Source organism: Ixodes scapularis, unplaced genomic scaffold, assembly GCF_016920785.2.
Source record: "Ixodes scapularis isolate PalLabHiFi unplaced genomic scaffold, ASM1692078v2 PGA_scaffold9__187_contigs__length_104089568, whole genome shotgun sequence".
Classification (NCBI taxonomy): domain Eukaryota; kingdom Metazoa; phylum Arthropoda; class Arachnida; order Ixodida; family Ixodidae; genus Ixodes; species Ixodes scapularis.
In genome coordinates, this window is record NW_024609884.1 from 46,512,174 (window position 1) to 46,539,273 (window position 27,100).

At 44.9% G+C, this 27,100-nt stretch overlaps 1 protein-coding gene across 1 annotated transcript; it reads left to right on the top strand.

Moving 5' to 3' along the window:
• On the top strand, positions 1–24,825 carry LOC8028036 (testicular acid phosphatase homolog). Its single transcript, XM_002410276.5, has 9 exons — positions 1–126; positions 2,186–2,281; positions 14,800–14,880; positions 15,479–15,631; positions 15,725–15,820; positions 15,908–15,997; positions 17,878–17,998; positions 20,174–20,256; positions 24,422–24,825. Exons 1-9 carry the CDS (start codon positions 25–27, stop codon positions 24,719–24,721), a joined length of 1,122 nt encoding a protein of 373 aa, XP_002410320.1. The 5' UTR covers positions 1–24; the 3' UTR covers positions 24,722–24,825.
• Positions 24,826–27,100: the final 2,275 nt, after the last annotated feature.

The window sequence follows — 27,100 nt, forward strand, 5'->3', positions numbered from 1 at the left end:
TATTCGTTCCCCATCATCACTGCCATGAAGCTGTGGCTCGCGTGGTTTTCGGTCTTGGTGGCCGGTGTGGCTTCCCGCAGCATCGAGCAGTGCGCCGAATCCAGCAGCCTACGTCAACTGCACGTCGTAAGTTAGACGACCTTGCCTTCAGTACACCTGCTTGGTCGCGGGCGCTTAATTGCGCTGTTAGGGCACCTTGGCAAATGTGAATATTTGATGAGCTTGATGTCGCTCTCGCGTACTGTAGTACTGGAGGCGTTTCTCCCTTGCAATGTGTGTGATGAATAGGAAAAACAGGTCAGTTAGTTTGATTGCATTGCTGCATGGAGAAACCAATCCTTGAAGCGGACGTTGATTCAGTAAGCAGCGCAAGGTTTTAGAATTTGGTTCTTGCACTCTCTCGAGCGAGAGAAACATCCGGTGTATGACACTGCGACAGCATGTTGGTTTTTATGTCGTGTTTTGCGCTATTTATTTTGGTGGATAGATGTTTGTTATTCTCACTTATTCGCAGCGATTGTTTCCGTTCATCGTATGTTTCTCTATTCTTTTGCAAACTGCCTGCTTCAAATCGAAATTTCTATTCCGGACACATATGTGTTGCAATTCTCGAACTCTGCAATGTTTTGCACCGTTGCTCCGTAGATAAATTTGGCTGTTGAAATATGCGACGCGTTTATGGTGCTTTTGTTACTCAATGGTATATTTGATTGAAAAAAAAAACAAAAAAAAAAAAAACAAACAGTGTTCCCTTACAATTTATGTTTGAGCTGCGGTAGAATCAATAAAACAAATGTACTGTCTGTCCTACGCCTCCAAATCGCACTTCAATATTGCGAGAGCTATTCTCCCGAAATTTCAACCCGTTACCTGAGAGTTGCACGATGCAGGTAAGCCGAGAAGACACTTCGGGACAATCCCGAATCACGTTCACGGCCAAGCTTTATGTCGGGCGGGACAAACAACTCAGCTTTCCAGCGTGCCTTTTTTTTTTTTATGTGTGTGTTCTTCTGTTCTGGGACGCGGTAAGCTTAATGCGCTGTAGCTTCGAACACGGTTCCCGAAAGCTTGTTTTGTGTGACCCCGTGCCTCGTTCAGAGCCGTCACTCTTAATTACGCTCAATCCCGCGCCGCGTGAATCACGCCGCATAAGCCGCTACAGGTTGCACTCACGACGCAGAGGAAAAAAAAACAATAAAACCAAAACAAAAAACCGTACCTTCTAGTCGCTTGATTGCTCAACCGAATACGTCGGAAACGCAGCTAGAACAAAGCGTACCGACGCGTCGCTTCGAGCAATCCTGGCAAGCAACGCTCCACAGAACTGAGTGCCCGCATAGGTGGGCAAAAACAAATAAGCAGAAGGAAAAGGAAAACGCGCGGAGGTAAAACACTTCACGGACCTGGGATGACACCTCCCAGCGCGTTGTGCTCGATCGTTCTCGTGTACAGCGGATCGACGAGCTAGCTGTCCGTCTTTCCCGCGGGGGGAGAATTTTGCGCGATGTTATGCATGAGCCTATAAAATAGTGGCGGTAGTCCACCTTGCGGGATGGCCTGATTCACGAAGCCCCACCGCGAGCGCTGGCCGCCCCAGCGCCCCGCGCTCGTATATCACGCGTTCAGCACGTTGAAAGGCGGCTGTGCTTCGCGCGTTCGTCGGGCCGCGCCTGGTCTTTGTCGCCGCCGCCGCCTCGTGCCATTGCGGCCACGTTGGCGGCGGCTTCCGACGGTGCGTGCTCGGGTCGCGTCTATTGTGGCTCCCAACACGCGCGAGTCGTGAGTCCATCACATCGGCGCCTGGACAGCCTCTTCTTCCCCCGCTAGGCTCGGAGACGGCTTTCCTCGAATTTCCTCACCGCTCGCTCTCGCTAAACCTTGTTCCAGGTCTCAGTAACGCAGTACGTCTCTTCGAGCAGCTTTCTTTACAATTCAGATTACTTCGCATGAGAAATCTCTCGCTGTTTAGTTTTTGTTACTATATATATATATATATATATATATATATATATAAATAAAAGTTGTCAGCGGTTTTTTATTTGTCCAATTGTTTGACGGCTGTTCGTTGCTGGAGCGCTGTACTTCGTATCCGTCATGGTTTGAGGAAGTTGAAAGCGATGTGAAAAGGGGGGGGGGGGGGCGATAAAGTGATTGAGTGAGTGCAAGTAACTATTTTTCTTCCCAGGTGTATCGCCACGGTGATCGCACGCCGACGTCACTCTACCCCAAGGACCCCAACAGTCCCAGTGACTTCCCCGAGGGACTTGGTCACATTACGCACGTACGTACTCATTCATAAGGTTTTTTTTTTTTTTTTTTTTTTTTTTTTTTTTTTTTTTTTTGTGAGGGAGGGATGCATAATGTACGGAAATTGGAAATGACTTCATGAGTGTAATCATCGCAGCAAGCTGCCGTGTAACTGTCAGTCTCGTAAGAAGGTAGCCATTTAACGAGTGTGAAGTCTGTGCTGCCTCCGTACACTCGAAAACTGTCCACTGATTCTTCTGAGTAATCTGGGGAAATCCGAGCTCAGACCATAAACTCAGTTTGTTTTCTAAAAATTCTGAGATAGCGAAAAGTGCTAGTTACCGTTGATTATAGGAAAATATGTAATAACACATTTTCAGTTACTGTCTACGTGCATAAAAGGCGTAGTTTCAACAACAACGAAACAACAATTACCACGAAGTACTAAGAATGCGTTTCCTTTCTTCTATCATGGCGCTTCATAGCACTCTCATCTCACAAGTCGCGTGCAACAACATCGATAGCAGCTCTTTGCTATTTGATAAAAACAAAGAGTTGAGTTCCTAAAACATGCGAACACGTTTGAAAACACGGCGACAGAGTTACCGCGTTTTCACGTTGGGGGGTGGGGGGGGGGGGTACTAAAAGACTCCCGTAGAAAAAAAGAAAAAAAAAAAAAAAACAAGAGGAAAGTGTGTTTTGTTGAAAAAAATCACGAGACTAGGGAAAAGGAAAAGAGTACAACCGCAAGAAAATATTAAAACCCAGCTGCAGTTTTATTTTTACGATAGTCTTCTCTATACACAGTGAAACGCCCCACAAACAGAAGGGTGGAACATTTCAGCGAACAAAAGAGGAGACTTCACAACAGGGCCCCCCTCCTGTGAAGCCCAGGGCCCCCCTTCAGAGGCCGTACCTCCGCGTCTAACGCTGGTGATTCGAATCGGCTTCTTTACCATCCTTTTTAAGTTATCTTCATTGTTATGCACGAAAGTCCCTTTGACCAGCGTGCGATAACCCGCATCCCGTGGGAATTGTATACATCACTTCTGCTTGGCATTAAATTACCGCATTACTGTGGTATTTTTAAGGCGAAAGCATTACTTGTCCCATTGAGAGAAAAATCGAAGTAAATGGCCATAAAAACGCGATTGCGCGGCACGCGCCACTCAATCGTATGCTCAAGGTGTCCTTGGCGTCGTCCTTGCGGTCGTCCTAGAAGTTGTCTTAGACCTCTAGGACGACCTCACTTGTGACAGTACGTGAAAAACAAGCGGCGTAGTCGGCGTTGTGATGGCCATAGAAATACGTCACCAAACGGCATCAGTGTGATGCCATCAAGCGTCATCATACGTCATCAGCGTGATATCACATCCGGAGCGCCGTGTGCAAAAGGTGCCCTTCTCACTTCATTTCTGCTCGTTGTGTGCTTTGTGCGATGGACTGTGAGGTGACCGCAACCAACATCTATGGCCTCGACATCGGCAGCAGCGTCTTCATATACGGCGGCTTCCGCAGGCAAACGTGGCCGCCCACGCAAATACGCCACAGCCTCCCTAAGTGTCCTCCTTTAGGCGTCGTTATCGACGTCTTCCTAGACGTCTTCCTCTAGGCATCGTTTTCGACGTCGTCCTAGACGTCGTCCTTAAGGTCGTCCCAGAAGTCGTCCTAGACATAGTCCTTGACTGGCTTTTTTCGCCTTCCTTCACGTAAGCAGTCTTCAGTGTGCTCGTGTAATTTTTCGGCAACCCTTCTGATCACCTAAAATAAGAGTTAGGCTACTCAATTTAAAGTAAATAAAAAAAAACGAGGCTTAATTGCCTAGGTCTAGAAAAGAAAAAAAAGTTAGATGCACACCCACTAATCAAGCTTTCTGCGCTCTACCAGACTATTAACTAAGGTCAAAAGAACGCTTGGAATCGCCAGCCGAACATTCAAGCAGTAGCCCGAGGCAGCCAACCTCGACATTTGAAAAGTCACTCTCGTGAAGGTGATGACAACGAGACTTGCTTAAGGCATTTTGGAGACTCTCGTAATTGCGTTTAAAAAAGGAAAAAAATCCCAAAGAAAATTCGGAGTATTTTATATTAAACTATTTGTCGGATGCTTACCACGACTTTCGCTCTTTCAATTTTGTTTTGTCCACAATCTATTGTGGCAATAAGAGGAGTTATATTTTGGTGATATACCGGACGTCACTCTGCTTCGCCCGTATATAAGGGAGCAGAGCACAACGCTCGCACCCTACAAGGAGGAGAGGGAGCCTGTGACGAAGGGACGGCCTCCTAGCATTTATAAAGGATGTAGAAAAGAGCAGATTAAAGAGCAGATTTAAATACATTTTTCCGCCCTTTTTTTCTTCTTCGGGAATACTAGAAATGGAAAGACGGCGCTTCGTCCGCTTTCATGTCTACCTGAATGAGCGAGTGCGTAACTTCTCATTGCTCCGTTTGATCTATTCAAACATCAAACGCTTATGTAAAAGCGATGAAGATGTCGGGGGCTAGTCATTTCAATACTTCTTGAGGTTATTTTATTTACTTATAAGCGAAGGCCACGAGGGTTGAGTTTTTTAGACGGCACCTCTTCATTCCAGTAGGCGCGTCGCTCAAGCGCGCCGAGATAATACACAATTAAAATGTATGACAGAGGAATACTTACTCCACTTTGCTCTAGAAGCCGCAGCAATGATGAATCTACCTCACGGACGTGTCGTATATTTACTCCGATGCCTCGCACCACTAGCACCACCTCGCTTTTTTTTTTTTTCCTGTTTTCTTTCTGCCCATTTTGTTCGCTTCTCCTTCCGCGTCGTGCGTATGGTTTCAGCGTAATTTGTGCTTCGTAACTTTGGGAGAGGGGGAGGTCCGAGGGCATAAATCACTTTTATTTCTCGACCACGGTCAGGGCTGCTCGTTTTGAAAATTGCCCGGCATTATATTTCAGTGGCGCGTAAGGAGGAGCGCAATTTTTCATGCGTCCATTAACCTTCCCGGGCTTGGTTTATGGTGTCGCGTCATATGAAGCCGACTGAGACACCGTGGAGCGGCGCGCAGCACTGTGCGATGGAAAGTGATAGGCTCGCCTTGGCCCGTTCGGGCTGACCGGGCCTTTTGCATACGAGCTGGGCTTGCCTCCAAAAAACACCCTCGTCCTCTTGGTTCTTTCATGGACGTGCACCCGTAAGTGTCGCGATTGACGGGCGTCCTCTCTCTCTCTTTGTCGAATGTTTAGAAGAAAAAAAGAAAGAAAGAAAACTGGGATGGGACTTTAAATTGATCAGGAAGTCTTTTTTTTTTTAAATTTTTTTCTCCCTTTAGTTTGTAGACATTGTTTTCCTATGGTCGCTGTGTTTCAACCGGGTTCGCGATGACCCATAGAAAACGCGGGGACCCAGCTCAGCTATACTCAGTTCCACTTATAGGTCCGAGCTTCAGCCGAGGCTACGCGATCGTCGGCAGCCAATCAAGCAGTGGGCCAAAAGTGCATCGTCACGGCGCTTGTCGTCTTTGTCCGTCCGCTATCATCGATGAAGCCACCTATCACGCACATTACAAACGCTGTAATCCTTTGTCTTTCTTTGTTTTTTAGTGCGTGATTGGGTTTATTGGTGATAGAAAAAAAAAAGCGCTTGCAAAGAAAACGAACGCCGTAACAATGCACTCTTGGCGCTGCTTGATTGGGTCCCGAGGATCCTATGCGGAGAACAATTCGTCTGCTTCTTGCGGTGACGTCAGAACGACGCCGCGCTCTGATTGGCTTTGGTTGAAAGGAGAGGAGGCAGACCTCGAGGCTAGCTGCTTTGAGGTCTACCCACTATTTTTCTTCAACCAATAAGAGCTCGGCGTTCGGACGTCACTACACCACACTTTCGTAAGGTGCGCTAGAAGCGGACGAACTTGCACTTCGCATAGCCTCGGCTGCGGACGGACTTGAAGTTAAGCGGAACATAAAACACTCGGTGAACTGAATTAAAGAAAAACAAAAAAGGGAAACCTTAGATAATATCTTCGCTTGACTTTCAGCCGCCTTGTATGGCACACTCTACTTGGAAAATAAACTTCGACTTATTTTAAGGAGAGAAAGTAGGCGAGCGGGTTACGAAACATAGCAATCAAATCCTTGTCTCAACTCATTTTATTTATTTTTATTTTTTATACACACTCTGTATCGCATTTAGTGTCAGTGACTACATTGATTTTGACTAATGGACAATGGTTAAGACGGCCGAGAGACAGGGTGGAGAATCAAAATCGAGATGATATAAATCGTGATTTAAGTTCACGATTTAAATCCCGATCTAAATCGTACCAGTTTTACCATGATGATTTACATAAAACCTCTCCGACAAATATAATCTCCCCTCTCCCCCCGAAAAAAAAAAAAGGTATATTTATTTGTCGTTTGACCAGGACTTAATGCTTTCCATGTTCTTTTTTTTTTTTTTTTGAAATCGAAGAAGCATTGAGTAAGAAATGTTTATATGGGCCTGAACAGGAGCAGAATGCAGTGGTCTTCTGAGCAAATTGGAACGTTGAGCCTCCTTTCTACCTTCCGCTTCGTTTGTCAGTTAAGTGACGTCATATTGCAAGTCAATAAGAACGCGAAAGGAACAAAAACTAGAAAAGTAAGGCCCTATTGCAAAGAAATAAAAACGCGAAAAAATATATACATACACGCAAATAAAGCCTTTTCACTTTGTAAAAAGAATGAAAGATGTTTTCCTTTTGCTAGGGCGGAGTTCACTCAATAAAAAGTTGCTAAATAAACTTTACTTTAAATTTACAAGATTTTTTCTACCGCGTTCTTTTCAGTGATCGTATTGATTGATCAATCAATCTGGCACGTTTGAAAATACACCTTGGGATTAAAAAAATTGCTGTTTTATAGCAACAGTGTTTTAAATACGATATTTCAATTTAAAACAAATAAATTCTTTTTTCGTGATTTTTTTTTACCCTGCTAAGAGAACAATCTTAGCTCCTGCTCACCTACGGCTGCTGTCGGTGTCATGCCAATACATCGCACCCTTCAATAGAAAAGATGTAGTAAATCTAGTAACCATTGAAAGAAATGTTTTGTTTTAACGTTCTGGTACGTTGAATTATCTAAAGAAGGGTGACACGATGGACAATCGGTACATCCAGTGTTTTTTTTTTTTTAATTATTTTTAACACAAGGAATAAACACGTGCAATACCGTTACTTCTAAAATAGTATTACTGTCCTTGGTTATATCCGAACAAACTCTCAAAATAAAAACAGGAAAACTTTATACATAAAAAAACACCATTAAAAAATAAAGCTCTCGCTATTACTTTTTAATTTTATTTTTGGACTGATAATTACGATTATGCTTTTCTAGAAATAAAAACACCCAGCAAAATCACAGTTTTATTATCGTTATTATAGGTGCGCTTTAAAATTAACCATTTAAAAAAAAAAGCAAAAAAAAAAAAGAAGGAACGCAAAAAGCTGTCACCTTGATTGTACAGGTATAAAGAGGCGACCATAAATTCATTACGAAATTAAAAAAAAAAAAAAAAAAAACTGCGAGCAAATTACCATTTTCAAACTGCTCTTTATCTTGTTAAATACTAACACGATTTTGTTTGAACATACTGTCAAGTGTCCAGATTAGGGTCCCAGGTCGGAGCACGTGGAGCGAAAGCTCTCGCTGCAGAACCCAGGGATCCTGGGTTCCATCCCCACCCCTGCCCGTTTCGATCTGGATGAGCATCGTACCGGCGTGCGGTCGTGCATCACTACTGCGTGATGCACGTTAAAGACCCTCGGCTAGCGGCTGTACCGCACTGGCTACATCTCTCATCTACCGAGGGTAACAATGTCGGCATGTTCTGGCAGACAAACCTCCCGCTGTATAAACTAACGACTAATTACTTTTATTACTAACGGGACAGTTGCTTGGAGCCGGTCAGCCAGACCGACGTCTTGAATAAGAATGAAATTATGCATTGAAAAAACGAAACAGTGGGAAAATTAATGCAACATTAAAAATCGAGTCATGTTCCCTACTCTTGTATTGCGATTGAACGCTTCGCGAGGCGAGGAGCACGAGTCGTTGGCTTATAGAAAGCTGCCTTCACCGCACGTCCTACGCACAGGCTGAATCAGCGCCTCGAACAACTTTGACCTCCCGCCGGTAGAGACTTTGCTGCGCTATACTATAGGCAAACGGTATATAATATAGCGCGGTTATAGCGCGATTCTTCGCGATTCTTGGCCTCAGCTTATCGAGGGTGGCGGTCGAACCTCTCGGTCACGAATGGCCACACTACCATTCGCAGGTGCTGCAACTGCAGAATAAACGTAGCTTGCTTTCCGAACCGTTCATCACCTTTGTATTGATTCCTCGTACGTTTTATTGTTCGCCGTCAGGAAGTCGCCATTTTAGGATTGCCTATAAGATTACGGGGGGAGGGGGCGGGCGGGGCGGGGGACTAATGAATTACTCCTTGCGTTCCTTGCAACATAACTTAGATCCACTCAGTTGGGAATGAAACTCCGCTCCGGAACGGGGTTTCTTCGCTTGCCGCGTGCACACGGCGCGAGCTCCGCGTTACTTGAGAGTATGATTATTGTCGACTGCACGCCCTGCTTCTTCTCGGGCTCAATATGCGGCTGCTTTTGACAGCGGCAAACTGCTCCCGAAAGAATCGCGGCCCTTGTTTGCGACGTCATAAAACATATATCTATTTATATATATATATATATACATCTATTTATACATAATTCTTTTTTTTTTTTTAATTTCTAATAAAACCTTTCCACGGCGTTCCTGAATATGTCGAAAGCAATTTCAAAACCTCTCTCGCTTTTGTTGCAAAAAGAAAAAAAAAAGAAAAACTCCTTCGCACACGATCTGTAGATTTATTGAGTCATCGTGTGCGTGTCGCGAAAGTTCAGCTAGCGGATGAAAACGTGTCGTCGCACGTTGCAACGCTACTGCTGGCAGCAATGGGAACACCCTCAAATCGTTGAGAAATTCGCTGCGTATACTTCAACTTTTACTACACTTTGTGCAGTTGGACTGGGAGAGTACTTCGTTCGTTTCATGTGACGACGTAGCTGGCGCTACTTGCCAGCTGGGCTCATATACACGTCGCGAACGGCTGTATCTTTCAGTTATCCGACCAGATTAGCCTATAGAGCCACTAAATACCCCTGAAGTACCGGCACTTTATTCCCCTGTTTTCTTCTGAACGACGTCAATTCGGTTCTTAATGCAGAGCGGGTGCAATCGATGATCGTTACGACTGGAAAATGCGACTTTCTGATCTTTGAACACGGGATCAGGGAGCTCGGACGATATCGGTTTGCTGTCTCTCGAACGGTCTTAACATTTCTGGCGGACGGAAAACCGTTTCCAGCGATTTAGAATAGTGCTTCAGATAGCTGGCAACAATGATTTTAGGCACTAAGAACGGCTGGAGTGTCGTCGCTCTGAAGCGTCGCTTACTTAGGGGCTTTGGATTAGCCTACTGTTTGCCAAACATGCGTGACGTCATTGCAGTCCTCACGCGAGTGAGCCAAGGAAATGTTGGGAACGAGCCATGACGATACGCTTTCGAGCAGGCTTGTCCGCTGATTGCAACGAAGGTGCGCACGCATTCGCTTCAGTCCATCGTGATTCGATTTACGTACCGTTTGTTTCTTAGTTGTGGTTCGGGATTAACTTCCAGAGTGATTCTTGGCTACGCCCGCCGTCACGTATTTGCAAGGCTTAGATTAGTTTTTTTTTTTTTTTTTTTTTACTTTTAGTTTTAATGCAAATACGCCACCCTGGGTATCAAGGTCTGAGAGTTACGTCAAGTTCTTGAGGTCGTAAAGAAGTAATCTGGAAATAACAAATTGTTCTCGAGTTGCGTCCTTTATCACACACAAGGAAAGGAAAACTTGAAAACAATGCAGATTTCTGCCGTGCTGTGCCGTCAATTTATCAATGATGTCTAGAGGAAACAAACCACGAATAGCAGTGGTTTACACTTCTTGGGATGACTGCTTATATTGTGATAACTTTGGAGAACTGTTTTATTTTTCCGCTTCTATTGTACAAACCTATGAATGTAACAGTGGAATAAAAATGACATATTGTGTTGGTTTTTATAAAACAAATGCATGCATATTTAAAAACTCTGCTGTGGGAATACAGCCTTGGCAGACATTTGGTGTAGATAGAACGGTACGGATGGTGATTCCAATTATAATTTTGTTTTTGAAGCGGTTCTTATTCTGCTAAATTCCTCTTTTACCTAAGAACTGTTTCGCGACATCTTGAATACTCAAACCACTTTCTCGGTTTGATGTTTTTTTTTTTGGCCTTGAATTGTCACTTAGCTCCACGTCGCGCTCGTGTGGTTCAAGTTTTACAGCGCGTTCCCCAATGCCTTTTCCCGGAAAGTTACTGTGGGCGGGAAAATGCCTTTACAAAATTGATAAATGAGCTTCAATTGAATTTCTTATTTATTATATAACAATACATCAGAAACTCAATTGAAACTTATTGATAATTTTTGTGAGGGCTTCACTGTTATAAGTTGTTTTTGTACTATAAAATTTCGAAGCATCCTCTCGGGTTTCATTCAGGCAAGCAGTGTTACGTAGACAACCTTAACTCAGAAAAATCCCGTGTGTCTACTTTCCCCGCACACCGCTAGGAGAGCCAATCACCGCAACTTGCAGAGGCAGCTCAGCGAATGACAATGCCGAAACATATGTTTAGACAAAAAAACGCAGTCTGAGTTGTGACATTAAGCAATGCGAAACGTCACGCTTGCATTGCTTAGTGTCACAACTCAGACTGCGCTTTTTGGTCTAAACATATGTTTCGGCATCGTCATTCGCTGATCTGTCTCCGTAAGTTGCGGTGATTGGCTTTCCGAGTGTTGTGCGGGAAAGCATACGCACGGGCTTTTTTTAGAGTGTGTTTTCCTTACCCACAGTGATGTATGCGAAGAATCATGCAGAAAGGAGTGGTCTAAATTCTTCACTATAACCTGTACGCTCTTTCGTACTCAGATCGAAGCTGGCCTAAAATAGCGCGTACCCAAGTGAACATTTTCTTATTCAGGGATAAACTCGCTGGGATAACCGGCACACCCTAAAAAAAGCCCGTGCGACTACTTTCCCGCGCAACACTTGGAGAGGCAATCAGCGCAACTTACGGAAGCAGTTCACCGAATGGCGATGCCGAAACATATATTTAGACCTAAACCGCAGTCTGAGTTGTGACATTAAGCAATGCAAAACGTCACGCTTGCATTGCTTAATGTCATAACTCGGACTGCGTTTTTTGGTCTAAACATATGTTTCGACGTCGTCATTTGCTGAGCTGCCTCCGTAAGTTGCGGTGATTGGCTTCCCGAGTGTTGTGCGAGAAAGTAGGCGCACGGGCTTTTTTTAGAGTGATGCATGCTGAGGTTTCTTCTTGACAGAGTGCCGGTTAATTCAATTTCCAAATAAGCATCACCCTTGCTAATTGAAAACATTTTGTTAAATAGAACGAAGTAGTATTTTATGCTCTATACTCGATATGGCAGCTACTTAATTGGTCGCTTTCTTGAAGTCTGCATGCGTAATCGTCATAGTTTCGCCACGGGCCCCTGTTTGTGTATTTCATTCTTGCCCAGCTCACGGACACATAACATTGCTGTTTATCACATAAAAAAGTCAATAACAGACTTCTATATGTTTGAAAAGTTATTTATTTATCATGAACGCATAGTTATTTAAATGAGCTTTAAAATAAATCTCAGGCTTTCTCACTGATACACGTGCCTATCGATGGTAAAAACGCCGAAAAAGATTTGCACAGCATCTTTCTGATAATTTGAGGTGGCATTCACTTATAATGTATATCTTTAAAGTGATCGGTCATTCATTTCTGTTGTCATATCTTCAGTCAATAATTACATATATATTTATTTTCATAATTAAATTTGACTATGAAATTCACATAACCGCTTGAGACCAACACGGGAGGACGGTACTCGAAAATACGCCTACTGTTCATCCGATCTGCGGCAGTGTACTTTTTTAAATCTTTATATTTATCGTCGGATTAATAAGTCACATTTAGTCCTTTCAATGCTTCTATTCTCGGGAATAACTTTCTGAGACAGTCCAGCAACAACAAAAACATGATTGGGTGCCTCAGTGAAGTGTACATGTGTTTCCGGAAGCGCGGACAAATTCGTTCCTGCGAAAACTACGTACGCATCGCACAGAAAAAAGGCTGATGTCGTGGTGGTCTGTGTCAAAGGGCCCATTAAGGAAAACTATTATAGTTCAATCTGCTTGTTTAGCTAAATAATTTTGAGTAATTAAATTGTCAATTACTTATTTTAAAAGTATAGTTTTTATTGTAATCTTGCTGGGCATCATCGTAATCTTCTAGATATACTCACATTACAATTATATAACACACGCGCAGCATTTTACGGCGTTTCGAACAAAATGCTCGATTTGGACGCGTTTCTGTGTTTCGGTTTCGTATGGGAGCGCATCTCCGCGCGGGCACTTCTGCCCCCCCCCCCCCCCCCCCCCCCCCCCCCCCCCCGTGTCTCAAACGCGCAACGTGCGTGCGCCACCACGCATCGTTGCGCGTTTGAGACGCTCATGGGATGAGACATTCTCGAGGTGATGCAGATAGCTCCTTCCGTTAATGGACCCACGAAAGCTACGACCTCGTGATAACTGCCAAAAACAATTAATAGTGTTGAATGCTACTTTCTTATAGTCTCGCAAGATCAGTATTGGTGTATCATCACTTTATAGAGCACAGTTTCTTACCAATAACGTATCTACCGTAAAACGAGTCCTTGCCATAAAACCAGCGTCGCACACATTCCTTCAAAAGAGGAAGAAAAGCTGGTTTCTCGTTCCTTTTCGATCTTGCATCGAGTTTCCCGCTACAATTTCCAGCAGCTCAAAAGTTCCTGTTACATTTTTAAGGTTGGAACGGGTCGCTACATTAACGTTTCAATCGTCTGGTTTAATGAAGCATTGTGCTGGATAATTCCTAAATAAAATAAAGCGAGCTAGTGAAAATGTTTACATCGAACTACGTGTCGAGTCTCTACAACCACATTTTTTTCCATTTCTTTGTTTTCTACTATCTCTTGGACGCTTTCCCATCAACTAAAATCGGAGATTAAAATAATCGTAAAAAAAAAAAAAAACCTTATTAAATTTGGGTAAAATTGCAAAAAATAATTCGACTAAATGTTTTTTTTCCCTTTCCTGCAACGTTCCTCGGAACGCCGTTCCGCACAGCACTGCGTAAAACTCGTTATTGTTTGTGTGCAGTAGGTTTTCGGAGGAAAAGTTAGGATAACGTATCCCTGATTTGTAATTCAAATCCTTTCGTTCCGTTTGTATAGCAACAAACGAATCTTCATCGGAGATATCCGCTTTACTAGAGCCACTACGCTTAGAGTATGGGCACTCCATTCACAGATTCTCTTGTGGGCATGGCCATTTTCTTGCCCAGTGAAGAGTGGGCGCAATCGGCGATAGCTGTGATTCGAAGATGCGACTTCCTCATCCTTAGATACGGTGAAAGGAAACTCAGGCAATATCGTTTTGCTCTGTCCCAAACTGTTTAAACATTTGTTTTGAGAACGAAGAAGTGTTTTTTTTTTTGCGATTCCAGATAAAACATTAAATAACAGGCAACTATCATTTTAATTAGTAAAAAGTTGGCTGACGTGTCGTTACTCTGAAGCGTAGTTTGTTTAATGGCTGTAGGACAACGCAAATCTTTAGTGCTAAATATACGCGTTGCTTAAACTTTATTGATTCATCTTGAGTAGCAAAGATATACTTTACTTGAACTATTGTTATATCTTCAGTGGTTGAGGTAAACCTTACTTGCGCTTTTTACTGAGGTTTATCTCTTCACATAATATATTAGCTCGACTGAGATCATCTCTACCTTAGTCGTCTGTTAGAGTTCGTTAACAATGAATGAGCGAACTTACAGTTTGAGGTACAGGCGCAGGGCGAGTATGTTAGCGATGCTGAGAGAATTAAAAAAAGAGTCAAAGTCGCTGCCCTTTTTATTTGACCCTGATTGGCAGCATCTTTCGCAAGGCCAATCTACTTGTAGAGCACGAGCACCACGGTGCTTCGTTTGTTTCTCATGTTTTCTGGACTAGCGTGGGCGGGCCACGAGCATTGCAGGGAAACCTTTTGTAAGCCCCGCAAGCTCATTGGGAAACCACTACCGTAAAATCGCGAGCAAGCACCCGCTCAAAATTTGGAGATAATCATGTAAAACTAGGGGATGGACACTTCTTAGGTGAACAATATGTAGAGATACGTATTTTTTTCCCCAATGTCACAAAATTTGGGGGTGGGCGCTTATTGTGGAATGGGCAGATTCTCGGCATTTCACAATAAGCTGGGGTTTCCTCATTACCCTATGGGGTTTATGCAACACAAAACAGTGGTAGTATAGTACTTCATAAGTGTTTTGTGTTGTTTTGACTCACGGTGAATTGAAGTATTTTTTTTCATTTGTATGTTTCAGAAAGGAAAGAATGACCAGTACAACCTGGGGAGGTACCTTAGGGTCAAGTATGAAGATTTTCTTTCATACGATCCCAATGAGGTAGGTGAACACTTAGTTGCTTGATGTTTTCTTTCTTTATCCAGCAACATGCATAATCTGGTTACCTCCGTCAGCTGAACAGTGGGCCCCGTGATGATTTAATATTCGAGAAACGCATTGAATGGGTTCGGTTCTCGAGCCTTTTTGATTTTCTTTAGTGTGATTCCAAAGTAAAACAAAATGCTGGGTGAGAACTTGATTTTCTACAACACTCGATGTCTGCTGTAGTAATCCTTGCAGAGAGTGAGACTCGCATTAAAGTTTGCTGCTAGTAAAATAGACGCACGTGCACAGACGCACGAAATAAACTCACTATATCATATTCTTATATTGTTTAATAATGAGTTCTTTCTTCTTTTATCTTGAAAGAACTCGCGGTAATATTTGTGTAAGAACACATAGATAACCAAAGATCGATGTCAGGTATGCCAGCTTACCCATCAAGAGAGAGGTTTCGTATAAAAACGACTTGGCGCAGTATTTGATGGTTAATGAGAATCACGTGCACTTCGAAACGTGAGCGAGATGGGTCTTACGCTTATTTATTTACTTGTCTTAAGAAGCTTGCTCAGAGTCTCTTTTTCCTTCTCGTAACCAGATGAAGGCCAGGAGCTCCGGTCGGGAACGGTGTCTGGAAAGCATCCAAACAAACCTCGCCGGTCTCTACCCTCCGCGTGGCAAGAAAGTCTGGAACAGCGAAGTGGACTGGCAGCCGGTTCCCATTCAGACCATGCCTGTTGACTTGGATGGCGTTAGTTTGGCCCTGCTAAACACTCGACACTCTTTCGACCGAGGCTTTTCCGAGACCAGTTTAGATACGTTGCTTGTTTTCCTTTCCCCCTAGATGCTATACGAGGACGCTATCTGTCCCAAGGCCGAGGAAGAACTTGACCGTATTCGTCAGTCCCCCGAGGGTGCTGAAGTGTTGAACAGCAACGCTGTAAGTTTAGCGCGAGAATGTGGTAATCGCACGTTGTTTTCGGTAGCCAGTAGGGATTTCTAGACTGACGATCATTTGCCTCCTTAGAATCTAATGAGGACCCTCCAGGAATTATCCGGCAAGAAGATGAATGATTGGGTCAGTGTTCGTGACCTGCTGGACACGCTCACAATTGAGGTCAGTATATTTTCTAATCAAAAAAAGCTTGAAAAAAAAAAGCAAGTGGAACTTGAGAAGGCGCCTTCGAGAAGCCTCAGACGGACAGGCGATGTTCCATTATACAGGGTACCACACCGTCATTGGTAACATGTTTATAGACTACTCATGGTCCGTGGCGTGTGAGAGGTTAAGGTAACGAAAAGAAGAAACAAAATATGGGGCCTTGCGTCGCAAAGCCAGGAGGGCTATGAGCGACGTCCTAAGGACCACTGAGAAGGGACTACCCAGTGTACGATTCCTTCACTTTGTGTTGCGGAGACCGGAATGGAGGCGTTCAGGTTGGGCATAGGTGGAGAGATTGAGTGGGAGGGTCAAGGGAAATGAGGTCAAGGGTCAATGGTATCACGAGGGCGTTGATTGTTTGAGGTACGGACGCAGTTCGTGGTATTTCAAGCAAGTCACACCTTGGTGGATCCATTGTTTTATCTGAGCTATTCGTGTTCGCCCTGACTCTGATCCCATAAATGCGACATTCTTATTCCTTATTTAAGCTGGTGACCAGTGAGAATCTTGTGCTCTGAAATAAAACGTCGGCTGTCGGACTCGGAAGTTCCTTTTCGAGTATTTCCTACCAGTGTTTGCTATTATCGTGGTTTGTTTAAATCAAAAGAAGGTGCAACAGCGTAAAAAAACAAGGTGTTCACAATTCTTTTAAGATGTTAGCATTTCAGGTTAAGTGTGCTGAGATATACGCATAGAGTCAGAAAGACGAGCTGTATATTATGACGGGTATTCACACTACAATGTATCGCATTTTTTTTAAAATTTGTACTCGATTTTAAGTAATCAAAAAGCACTTTTTGGCGAAAAAAAAAAAGTTTTCCTTAGATAGCCCGCATAGATAGTGCGGACCTTGTACCGGGTGCATAGTCGAACCCGTTGAACAGTTCGCACCTCCCCAATGTGTTCCGTGCGTAAAAAAAAAAAATCATACACAACGTACCTTGAAAAATGCCTACTTGACTGGCTTGTCTCTGCAAAAAAAAAAAAAAAATTAACATAATTTGTCATTACCAAACTCTGTCACGAGACATGACATATTTTGATAATGACAGATAATTAATGGTCGTAATGATTAATCTGAAAAAAAAAATCCTTGTACACTCCGCACCGCGTGAAATTCGAACATTTAAACACGTACGGTTTGCGAATCCGGAAAATACGGAAGTGTTTTCATGCAGTATGCCAGGCATAAAAAAAAAAAAAAAAAAATAAAGAAAATACATTTCGAATAGCCGAGAAAAAAATGGTTTGCTAAAGCATCCTGAGTTGGAGTTTAATGAATATAATAGGAAAGAAGTGTCATTCACTGCGTGATTTGTGACCTGCGGCTGAGCTGTGCGGATTTTGCGTGATTTATGAACTAAGATCTTAGCTCATGTCGAATGAGCCATTGTGCTCTAAGGAAGCCCCCGGCATCTTCTGTCGACGTGAGGAGCGCAACGCATAACTCTGTCGATCTAAGGTAGCTTACCGCTACACGGAAAGTTGTTGCCGCCCCCATTGCTCTCCTGGATTCCGACGGAAGACCAAGAGCTGTTGAATATTGCAACAACGTTTCGCGTTGTTTCTTCTTGAAATGTCATTGCGCAAAACACACATAGTCCCTTTCAGTGCGACCGTGGGTGTCGTCGTCGAATACCAACTTTTTTGTGATGACGGGAACGAAACAGGGAAATGTCTTTTTTTCACGAGGTGACACACCGCTGGCTGACGTTCCTGTGTTTCCGTAAATAAATCTATTGATACTAGATCTACTAGAATTATGTTTACTCTCTCAATTTTACTAATGCTAGGTACGTACCTCTAAAATCTTCTTTACACGCGCCCCAAAACAGAGGAGTCGTGGCCTCAAGATTCCTGACTGGGCCCTGCCACTGTGGGGAAACATGACAAAGGTGGCCAAGTACACCACCATCCTCAACTACAAAAGTCCCACGTACAACAAGTTCCGTGCCGGTGAGTCAGGGGAACCGTGCATTCGTTCCAGTTCGTAAGCGGGTTTGAGGAAGGTGATCTCTGTAGGAACTTTCCATTCTATGCTCTCCCCTAATTTGACAGTAAGGCGAGGAGAGCTCGTTTAATCAGTCAACCGTCGGTTTCGCACCACCTGATCACGCTCTATGCGTATGCTCACACGCCATGAATGACAAGTGACTGATTGATCCGGCGAGCGTTACACCACTCTGTCAGTTTAACGGTAAAAGGGGTATATAGTCTGTGCTCAGAGGCGTGGGACGTCACCTTCTTGTGTGGTAAACTTATTTTTTTAGATGCGTTCGCATTTATTGCTCCGGTATATGCAGCCGTCTTTCGTTTGGACGGTCGTGGTTTGAACCAGACTGAGCTGGACTGAACTGGTTTCATGAGGCCGATGCGCGGTTCCCGCCGTTCTCTTTCGCTCCGTTCCTTCGCTCGTTACGTCCACTCTTTCTCTCACAAGATGGAACGAGTCTCCGGGCACGCTTACAATGACGCGCCGTGGGAGCGGAACAGGAGGGGACCGAGCGGCCGTGGCGGTGGCACAACGTATACGCGACAACGTAAAACCGAGGTGCAGCGACGACGCCGTTTGCGCGAAACCGCCATAAACCGGGAAGTGAAGATTGGCTCTTCGAAAAAAACAGTGTGCGGACCGTAGGGCGACGATCGAGGGAAGCTGTGGTGGCTGCATCCGAAACCGCCGACGTCCGGGAGAACATACTGGCCCTCCGAACACAACAGTATGCGGACCGTTGCGAGGTTGGAATTCCCGACCTTCGCCGAGTCGGAACTCCTGCGCTGAATGCTAACGCACTTCGTCGAGAATCAGCGTAGCGGCAGCAGCGATTTTGGCATCATATTAGAGCGCAGCTCTAAGGCGCCCGTTTCCGGGCTAAGCGGCGTCCTGAAAATACCCTGAAATTTTATCAGGGTGTTTGACGCCACGTAACCCCAACACCAATTCAGATTCCCCAATAAATTTAGCGTTTAAAATAACGTCACGACTTCGTGTCACGTTACCCATGAAGAAATTCAGCGGCAGGAGGAGAGGAGCAGGAAAGGAGGAGGAGGAGAAGGAGAGGAAGGGGAGGGGCATGCCCTCCCCTCCGTGTCCTCCCCTCCTCCTCTTCAAAAGCTGCGCTCTAGTTTTGCATTACAGATATTTGTAAACGTATTAGTGTATTTAATCCAGTTGGTTGCCTCTAGTTAGTGGCACAGGTGACCAGTGGTGAGACGTAGAGGACCAACTTATTTGTGCAATGTACCTGGCGTCACCACAATATTTCGAACTGGGCATTCGGAAGCTGGTTGTCCGGTATTGGGTATGCACAGCCAGTAATTTTTTCCGAACAACGTAGCTGCTGGACATGTTACGTGCTTTCACTCATGTCGTAGGCGTGAAAACCGTTAGCGCTGGTCTAGACGAGGGTGCCTCAATGATTTTTATGAGGTGGCGCTGATCCTGCGCAAAATAACAAATGAAATGACGTGCTTCAAAAAGTCGGTAAAGTACCAGCCAAAGATAATTGCCCGAGCCGGTAGGCAGCCGTTCACGTACTCCATATTCTAAAAGTTAGGAGATGACGAAACATGGTGTGACAAAATAGCCCAATGGCTACACTCCAGGGAGCGAATGTGCGGCGAACAAGTGACGAACTTCGCCCGGCGGCACGTTTGGTCTGCGCGTGGCTCAACAGCCACTGTTCCAACGCCGCGCACAGAACGAACGCTGCCGGACTAACTTCTCAGTTTGTTAGCCGCATGTTCGTTCCACGGAGTTGAGCCTTATAGCTGCTTAGTTCAGACATGCGTGTTGAGTGCGTTCTTTACGAGAGCGTCGTTAGCGACCGCGCAATTGCACGTCTTACGCCACGACGCAAGCAACCTAAAAGGAAGGCTGTCCAGTCACGTCGCTTGCGACCGACCAATCACAGCTCGCGAAGAACACGGGCGCGCGTCTTCTCGGTTGATGATTGTTTATCGCAGTCACTCCTCGTGTTGGTTGCCACGCATGGGTATCCCGATGCCTCCAGGTTGCTGGCGTTGCAGTTCCAGTGAACGCAGCCGAATCGCGCGCACGAACCGATCATTATATATATTGACATTTCACACTTGCGTGACACAATTACATTGTCAATCTCTCTGTTGCAGGTCTTCTCATTCGAGATATCGTGAGGCATGCCGATCAAGTTAAAGACGGCAACTCCAACGTGAAGCTGTACATGTACGCAGCGGTACGTATGCGCCTCTTTTGTCATTTCCGTTCCGCGCATACCAGAGAGGGAGCACCGTCTTTTTAGAGGCCATTTCCGGGACCTACGTTTGCGCTAGGAAATAAACGTTTTTTTTTTTTTTTTTGTGAAATAACGAGAAGAAAAAGTAACTCAGACAATCACACGCAGAAAGGCAGTTAGAAATATTTATTGTACGAAAGAAATGTGGTGCTGTCTCGCAATAAATAACATCGTCGAATCGTTACCATTTCATTTTATTAATGCCTAGGCTACGAGAAAGGCGGACGCTTTCTCAGAGAAGAAATTTTGAGACTGTCTTTTTTAAACATCACCTCTTCTTCGTGTCAGTTGACCGTCGCCGTCCAATTTTATGTTTATCCCTACTACAATTTTCGCCGTGATAACAGTAATGTTAGGCTCGAACGTCTATCGCTGCAGACTGAATACGGTACGCACCCACCATTGACTTCCGATTTGAAATAGGTGTGACGGCCATTTCTTTTTTTCTTGTAAACTCAACCACACTCGCCGTATTTTTTTTTTTTACCTGTATCACTGTTTTGAAGGTTTTCCTGTACCAAATGTGAACATTTGAATAGATGGTACTAAAACGAATTGCCGAATTATACACATTGATATGAAAGTTAGAATGTGTTTGTTTAGTTTCCATGTTTTTTTGTTCAAAAAATTGCTGGGAGAGGTGTGGACCTCGGAGTATATGAACATGCAAACAAGAAGAAAAAAAAAAAAAGTCCGCCTTAAAGTGACGTCTGGTGTCGCCATGTACTGTATATAAGTGATTCGACCGGTGCAGTGCGGCTGCTACCCTAGGACCTTTAACGTGCATTATTCAGTCAGTATTATAAGATAAATTAATAGACCTTGGACTTAGGTTTGGGCTAGTCGGTTGTACATTGATAGACGTGCTGCGCTGCGAAGTTCGCAGCGCAGCACGTTTATCAATTACAAGATATTATGCCGGAACAATGAAACCATAGTGAAACTAAACTGGCAAGATGTGAGATTTGAATTCGGTATGTATGAAGCGAGACCTGTCTTAATATTTGAAGGGAATGTAACCGTGCGATGTATGCGCAATGGCGACGTGGAAGGCCAGAGCTATTGCACGTTAACAAGCAGTTGTTAAGTTTGTGCACAAGTGTTTTAGAGCGCAGATCTCAGGCTCCCGTCTCCGAGTTGAGCGGTGTCGGCGTAACCCCACGTTTCATTATGGGACGTTTCCCCGATGGACGTCACACGTGACGTCATGTCTGACGTCTCGAGGGTTAAAGTTACCCGCTAAATTTAGCGGGGAAATTTTCTTTAAATTTGGCGGGAAATTTGCTAAATTTAACGGGGAAATTTTTTTTGTTAAATTGAGCGCGGAAATTGACGTCACGTGACCTCAACACCAATTCATTTTCCCCGCGAAATTTAGCGGGAAAATCGTTGTTTAATTTCCCCACTAAATTTAGCGGGAAAATGTTTGTAAATTCCTTGGTAAATTTAGCGGGGAAATTTTTGCTTAACTTAACGGGAAATTGTGCGAAAATTTCCCGCTGAATGGGAGGGGAGCAGGAGAGGAGGAAGGAAGGGTACGAAGGGGGAGGAGGAGTATACCTTCCTCTCCGTGCTCTCCCCTCCTCCTCCTCAAGAGCTGTGCTCTAATTAGGCATTACAAAGAATTGTTAGACGTCATTAATTTTATTGAAAACTGTAATAGTAACGGTAGGGAGAGAGCGTTTACCAGATGCGAAAATATATTTAATTACAAAAAAAAAAGGCAGGCGTAGATGTTTGACTTGAAGCGATAAACTATAGAAACTCGTTCTGAGTGCGCTTGCTAGCCCATTATCGTGCGAGCGCAGAATACAAGTAGAAGTAATGTGTATAGTTATGAAGAGGAAATGGTCGGGCCACTTACACATCCCCTAAGGTGAAACAGAGCGACAGCTGAGGCGTGACGTCGGAGCCTCTAAGGTGTTATTTCGGAGCAGATGGACTGAATGAACGGTAAAGGTGCGAGCGCGCACCAAACAGTCCGCATAGGCCGTTTCGCATTAAACCGAGTAACAGACCGGACAAAAATTCCATAGCGTTTTGGAACCAATGAGGGTGTGTTAAGTAGAAAGCATTTCGTGAACATGTTAAACAATTTTATTGGACACAAACTAGGACAGCTTTGCGGTAACTGAACAACATTTCGAAAATCGCGCGCCCAAGTTTGAAATTCAGTTTGAAATCCAGGGAACTACGAAACTGCATGTGAATGCATAAACCGTCCCCAGTCGTTGGTGTGGATACCTGAACGACTCGCGCAATGTTATTGGACACAAACTAATACCGCTAAGTGGTCACTAAAGAACACTTGCAAAATCGCGCACTCAAGTCTCAAGCGTGCAGCTCCACCTAATTTAAAGGAGCGGTGCAACGATATTCAATTTGAATGTTTTTCACTTGACACGAGCTTACTGGCACTAGTGGGACTCAAGGATACTCACACGCAACGCCACTGGCCAAGAAACTCCTTTGTTGCGGTGTAATTTCAAGGACAAAAGCGATCATTTTCATTCAATCTCTCCTTTGCAAAATTTGATGACGTAACTCGGGGATCGCAGTACACCCAAGTGACGATATTTGAATGCGGTTCATAGATTGGACCCGAGCATTGCGTGGGCACTCGACTTGGGCTCGTGATAATTGCTAGCTCGAGAAGCATTCGGGTAGTGGCCCGTGTCCAATCGCTGCAACGACGACAACAGCCGAGCCATAACAATGTCTGGAACTCAGCGCGTGTCCTGCGCTTTGCCAACCCCAGCGCGTGGCTATGATCAACACTGGCGGCATATAATCGGCTCCAGATCACGTGACCGCTTGTTCTGGCTGCGAGTTGAGGGGGTGAACGCTGCTCGTTTTTCGTTAATTTTTTTCTGGGACTTCTATTGCGTGGGGTGAAAAACGAACGCGTGTTTCATAGGTCATTAACGTTAGGGATCCGTTTTAAGCGGTATTTGCGCAAATTACAAAAATCGTTGCGTCGCTCCTTTAACGCCCGTGTTTTCGCTGTCTCAACTAACTTTAGTGATTTTATTGCCTGAAAAGCTTTCCTGCATAATCTGTGAAAACGCATTGTTTTTCTTGTTTCCATTATCTGCTTATGTTTCTACGTGCCATCATCGTGTCACGTGACGTCTGAATGTCACGCGATCTCACGGTGTCACATGACGTCATCGCATCACGTGACACGCAGTGTCACCCGACGTCATTAAGTCCCGTGGTGTCACTCTACAACGTGACTTGACATGACAATGTCACGTCATGGTGTCTGCTGACGCCAGGTAACAGGTGACGTGACGCGCGGCGTGACGTCAAAGTCGTGTCGAGCGATGTGACATCAGCTGCGTGACGTCAATGGGGTATTTTTTGCCGGAGTGCGGAAAGAGGCCCGCGTCGATATGGAGCGCAGTCGACGGCGCTGCCCCCTCGAAGTATCCCACTAATTGTAACCGCAGTCAAAAGTTTTCAATGCATTTGAGCCTATCGAGAAATTGATACCTCGCCTGTTTCTCGTTGCATGAAGGGCAGGATGAGCCTGTCTCACCATTCGCCATTTTTGTCATCTAGCGCACGATTAGTCGAGGATACCTGAAACAGAACATGGAATTTCTTAACACACCTTCTGCCTTCGTTTTTGATCATATAAACGCCAAATGCTTTAGTAAGCCACGAGGTAATCCACATGAGGTAATAAAGCAAAGCAAGATAGCAGGGAGTCGGTTGATTGTTGGTTGTGTACTGAAGTTGTTTTCCATTCGCCTATCTTTCGCGGGTGCTTTACACTCAATAAGGTTCTGGTATCAATAAATAGGGAAGCAAGAAGTGGGAACATCATAAGTCACGCCCTTCTTTTCTTGAGTTGTTATTGCTTATGAATGCGCACATTACCGGCTCCTGCTGCGTTTATGTCTTCTTAATTTATTTCCATTATTGTTTTAAAAATATCCAGGAGGTGTTTGGCAAATCACAACTCTTAGACAGATTACGGCGATCGTGTTTCTGCTATTGCTTACGGCGGACGATTACTCAGTTCCCTGTTTTCTGACGCGCATGACCGCAAATCGGCTTTCTTCGCGAAATAAAAAGAACAATGTCTTGACCCTCGCAGCACGACGTGGCCATTGCCGCCTTCACGTCCGCCTTTGGAGTCTTCAACCAGCTGGCCGTCCCGTCGTCTACCGCGGTCATTACGGAACTGCACGAGGATGCCAACGGCAACTTCTTCATCCAAATGCTCTTCAAGAACGACACGACTCGCAAGCCGTACAGGCTCGAGATTCCGGGCTGTGAGGGCTTCCGCTGCTCGCTGACCACCTTCAAGGATCTGGCCAAGCCGTACATCCCCGACGACTGGAGGAAGGAGTGCGGTCTCGAGACGCTCCCCGGAGGCATCGACCTGTTCCCCTGAGCCGACGGCGTTCTGCTCAACTTCTCAGCAGACCGAGGGATTCGCTCGCCTTTACTGAATGCTTGTACCTGTACATTATTAAAAAATATATTTTTTTCGACGATGATGCGACTTTTGCTGCGACTTTTGTCTTCATGCGTGTCCCTGGAAATATACTTTGATAGGGGAAAATACGGGACGCTCACCTCGTCTGCGGGAGAAGGAACCATTATGATTATAGGAACGCCACATTGAGAGATGGCTCTGGCTTCACTGACGAAAATCTGCCGCTATCTTCAGTTCGGGCGGTGTGTCCAGTGTTGGCAATGATCTGTCGTATAAAACATGGCAAATACTCGATACTTTTTCTCACGTAGCAAAGGCTCAAAAGCATGGCTATGCGTATAGTGGTTCGAATTCCATCGCTGCGTCATTCACAGCCCTCATATTGCTTGAAAGCTTCACGATATACCGGCAACCTTTTCAGTACGCTATGCTATTCGATTCGAAATAATATTCGCACACCCCTACTCTAAATTCTCCGGGTAATCGCCACTGTACATTGTTTCACCTCAAGTCACAGAGCAGTCACGTGCCAGAAGACATGGATTACTAAAAACGCAAAGTCACGGTGCATTCGCTGCACTTGATTTGTTTATCCGGTGACAGCACACACACAGAAAGATAACGAACACCGTCGCGTTGAGCCTTTGGCGCAGCTTTATCGCCTCCGGCGGCTCGCAGCATTGGCTGCGCTCTGACTTCACACTACGGTGCAACGCGCCGATCAAAACACACGCAAACGTAACCGCAACAAGCGTAATATTTTTCGTTCAGACTACGAACAGGAACATCACAACGTGCGGAACTCACGGAAAATTCGTGGGTGAGAGTGTTCAAAAGCCGTCAAATTTTACGCATGTTAATTATACGGCCAATACGTATCAGCCAATGCGCGACAAGGTTTCGTTTTACTTCCACCGATTACGGGACTGCCGGCCTCCATGCCGCTTCCTGCCAGCCCAGAGCGACGCTGCTGTCGACAGCCAGCAATTTCTTAGACGCTGCAGGCTTGCAGAGCGTAGATTTGAGCTTCTGGGGTTTCGCCATGCGCCTTTTGCCGGCCTGGTGTTACGTCATTGGCGTGTCGTAAAAGATCTTACTCACGCAGGGATCAACGTCAATTACAGCCGTTGTGGTAAGTATACGACAGATCTGTTATGGCTAGGGTTCCGTTAATTTCACATAAGCGTCAACAAAAAATCGCAGCGCCCTCTCTTTGTTGTCTTTCCAAGCGCTTGCGTGCCTAGTTTCCTTCCGCTCTCCCGGGGTGGCGGTCCCATCGCGCGTGTCTAGTTTTCTCCGGCTCCTCGGGGCGGCGATAGTCGTCCACGCGAATGTATATATATATATATATATATACATATATTGTGAACGAAGAAGGGAGAAGGTGATTATAGAATTTATTACATTAAAGTTAGGGAAAGGGAAAGAGAGCTGGCGAAAAATTGTCTTTCTGTTTATATATATATATATATATATATATATATATATATATAACAGAAAGACAAGTTTCTGATTTTCATTTTCAATTTCACTTCTCTTCTTCCGTCGTAATGGGGAGGCCGCGTATAGTCCGGACTGCCGAAGAGCAACGCGCCTACGAGGAGCAACGGCGGGAACGGCACCGAGAATGTCAGCGGCGGCGGCTGGTGGCAAACACCACCGATGAAGATCGCGCACAAAACGCCAAGCGCATGCGGCAAACCAGACAAGACGAGGAATGTCGCGGGGCAGAGAACGCATCACAAAGACGCAGGTTCCATGCTGCTAAATTGGACAGCTTTAATGGAGCTTAAGCTAAATTCAATATGGACTTTCTGGACAGACAGTGTGGGTGTAATAGTTGGAGGGTGTGTGATCGGCCGTGGTTTGACAACGAGTTGACTAACATTGGCAATGTGCGGGATCCTGCAGAGCGGACTCGTGCGCTGCAAGTGTTGTCGGTGACCACCTGCACTTGATCGATGACCACCGAGCAAGGCAATAAATGTGTTCGCACATTTACTCAGAATTTTGTGACACGTCTGTGTCGTGTGCTGAACAGCTTCGCTGGTATCCACCTTCACAAAGTGGAGTGGTTCATGATTTTTTTTTTTTTTTTACAGCGAAGTTGTTATGTGCTAGGGTCTGGAAAAAATGCGTCCATGGATGTTAACGAAAAACTCCCGTTTAAACGGTGCTCCTTCGTTCCGATTGGTCGTGGCAAGTATAAATAAAAAGATGGGGCAACCCCCGTGAGTCAGCCTTACTTAACGTTATTAGATAGCGAGGTCCTGATCCCGTGTTATTATCTACGGTCACCGACTTATCTCAGCTAAGAGAGCGCTGTGACCAGGC

What these genes read in the sequence shown, in the direction of transcription:
- LOC8028036 (XM_002410276.5), top strand. Translation starts at nt 25, where the DNA reads ATGAAGCTGTGGCTCGCGTGGTTTTCGGTCTTGGTGGCCGGTGTGGCT. An exon ending in GCCTACGTCAACTGCACGTC is followed by an intron (nt 127 to 2,185) that starts GTAAGTTAGACG and finishes TTTTCTTCCCAG; the next exon opens with GTGTATCGCCACGGTGATCG. An exon ending in GACTTGGTCACATTACGCAC is followed by an intron (nt 2,282 to 14,799) that starts GTACGTACTCAT and finishes TGTATGTTTCAG; the next exon opens with AAAGGAAAGAATGACCAGTA.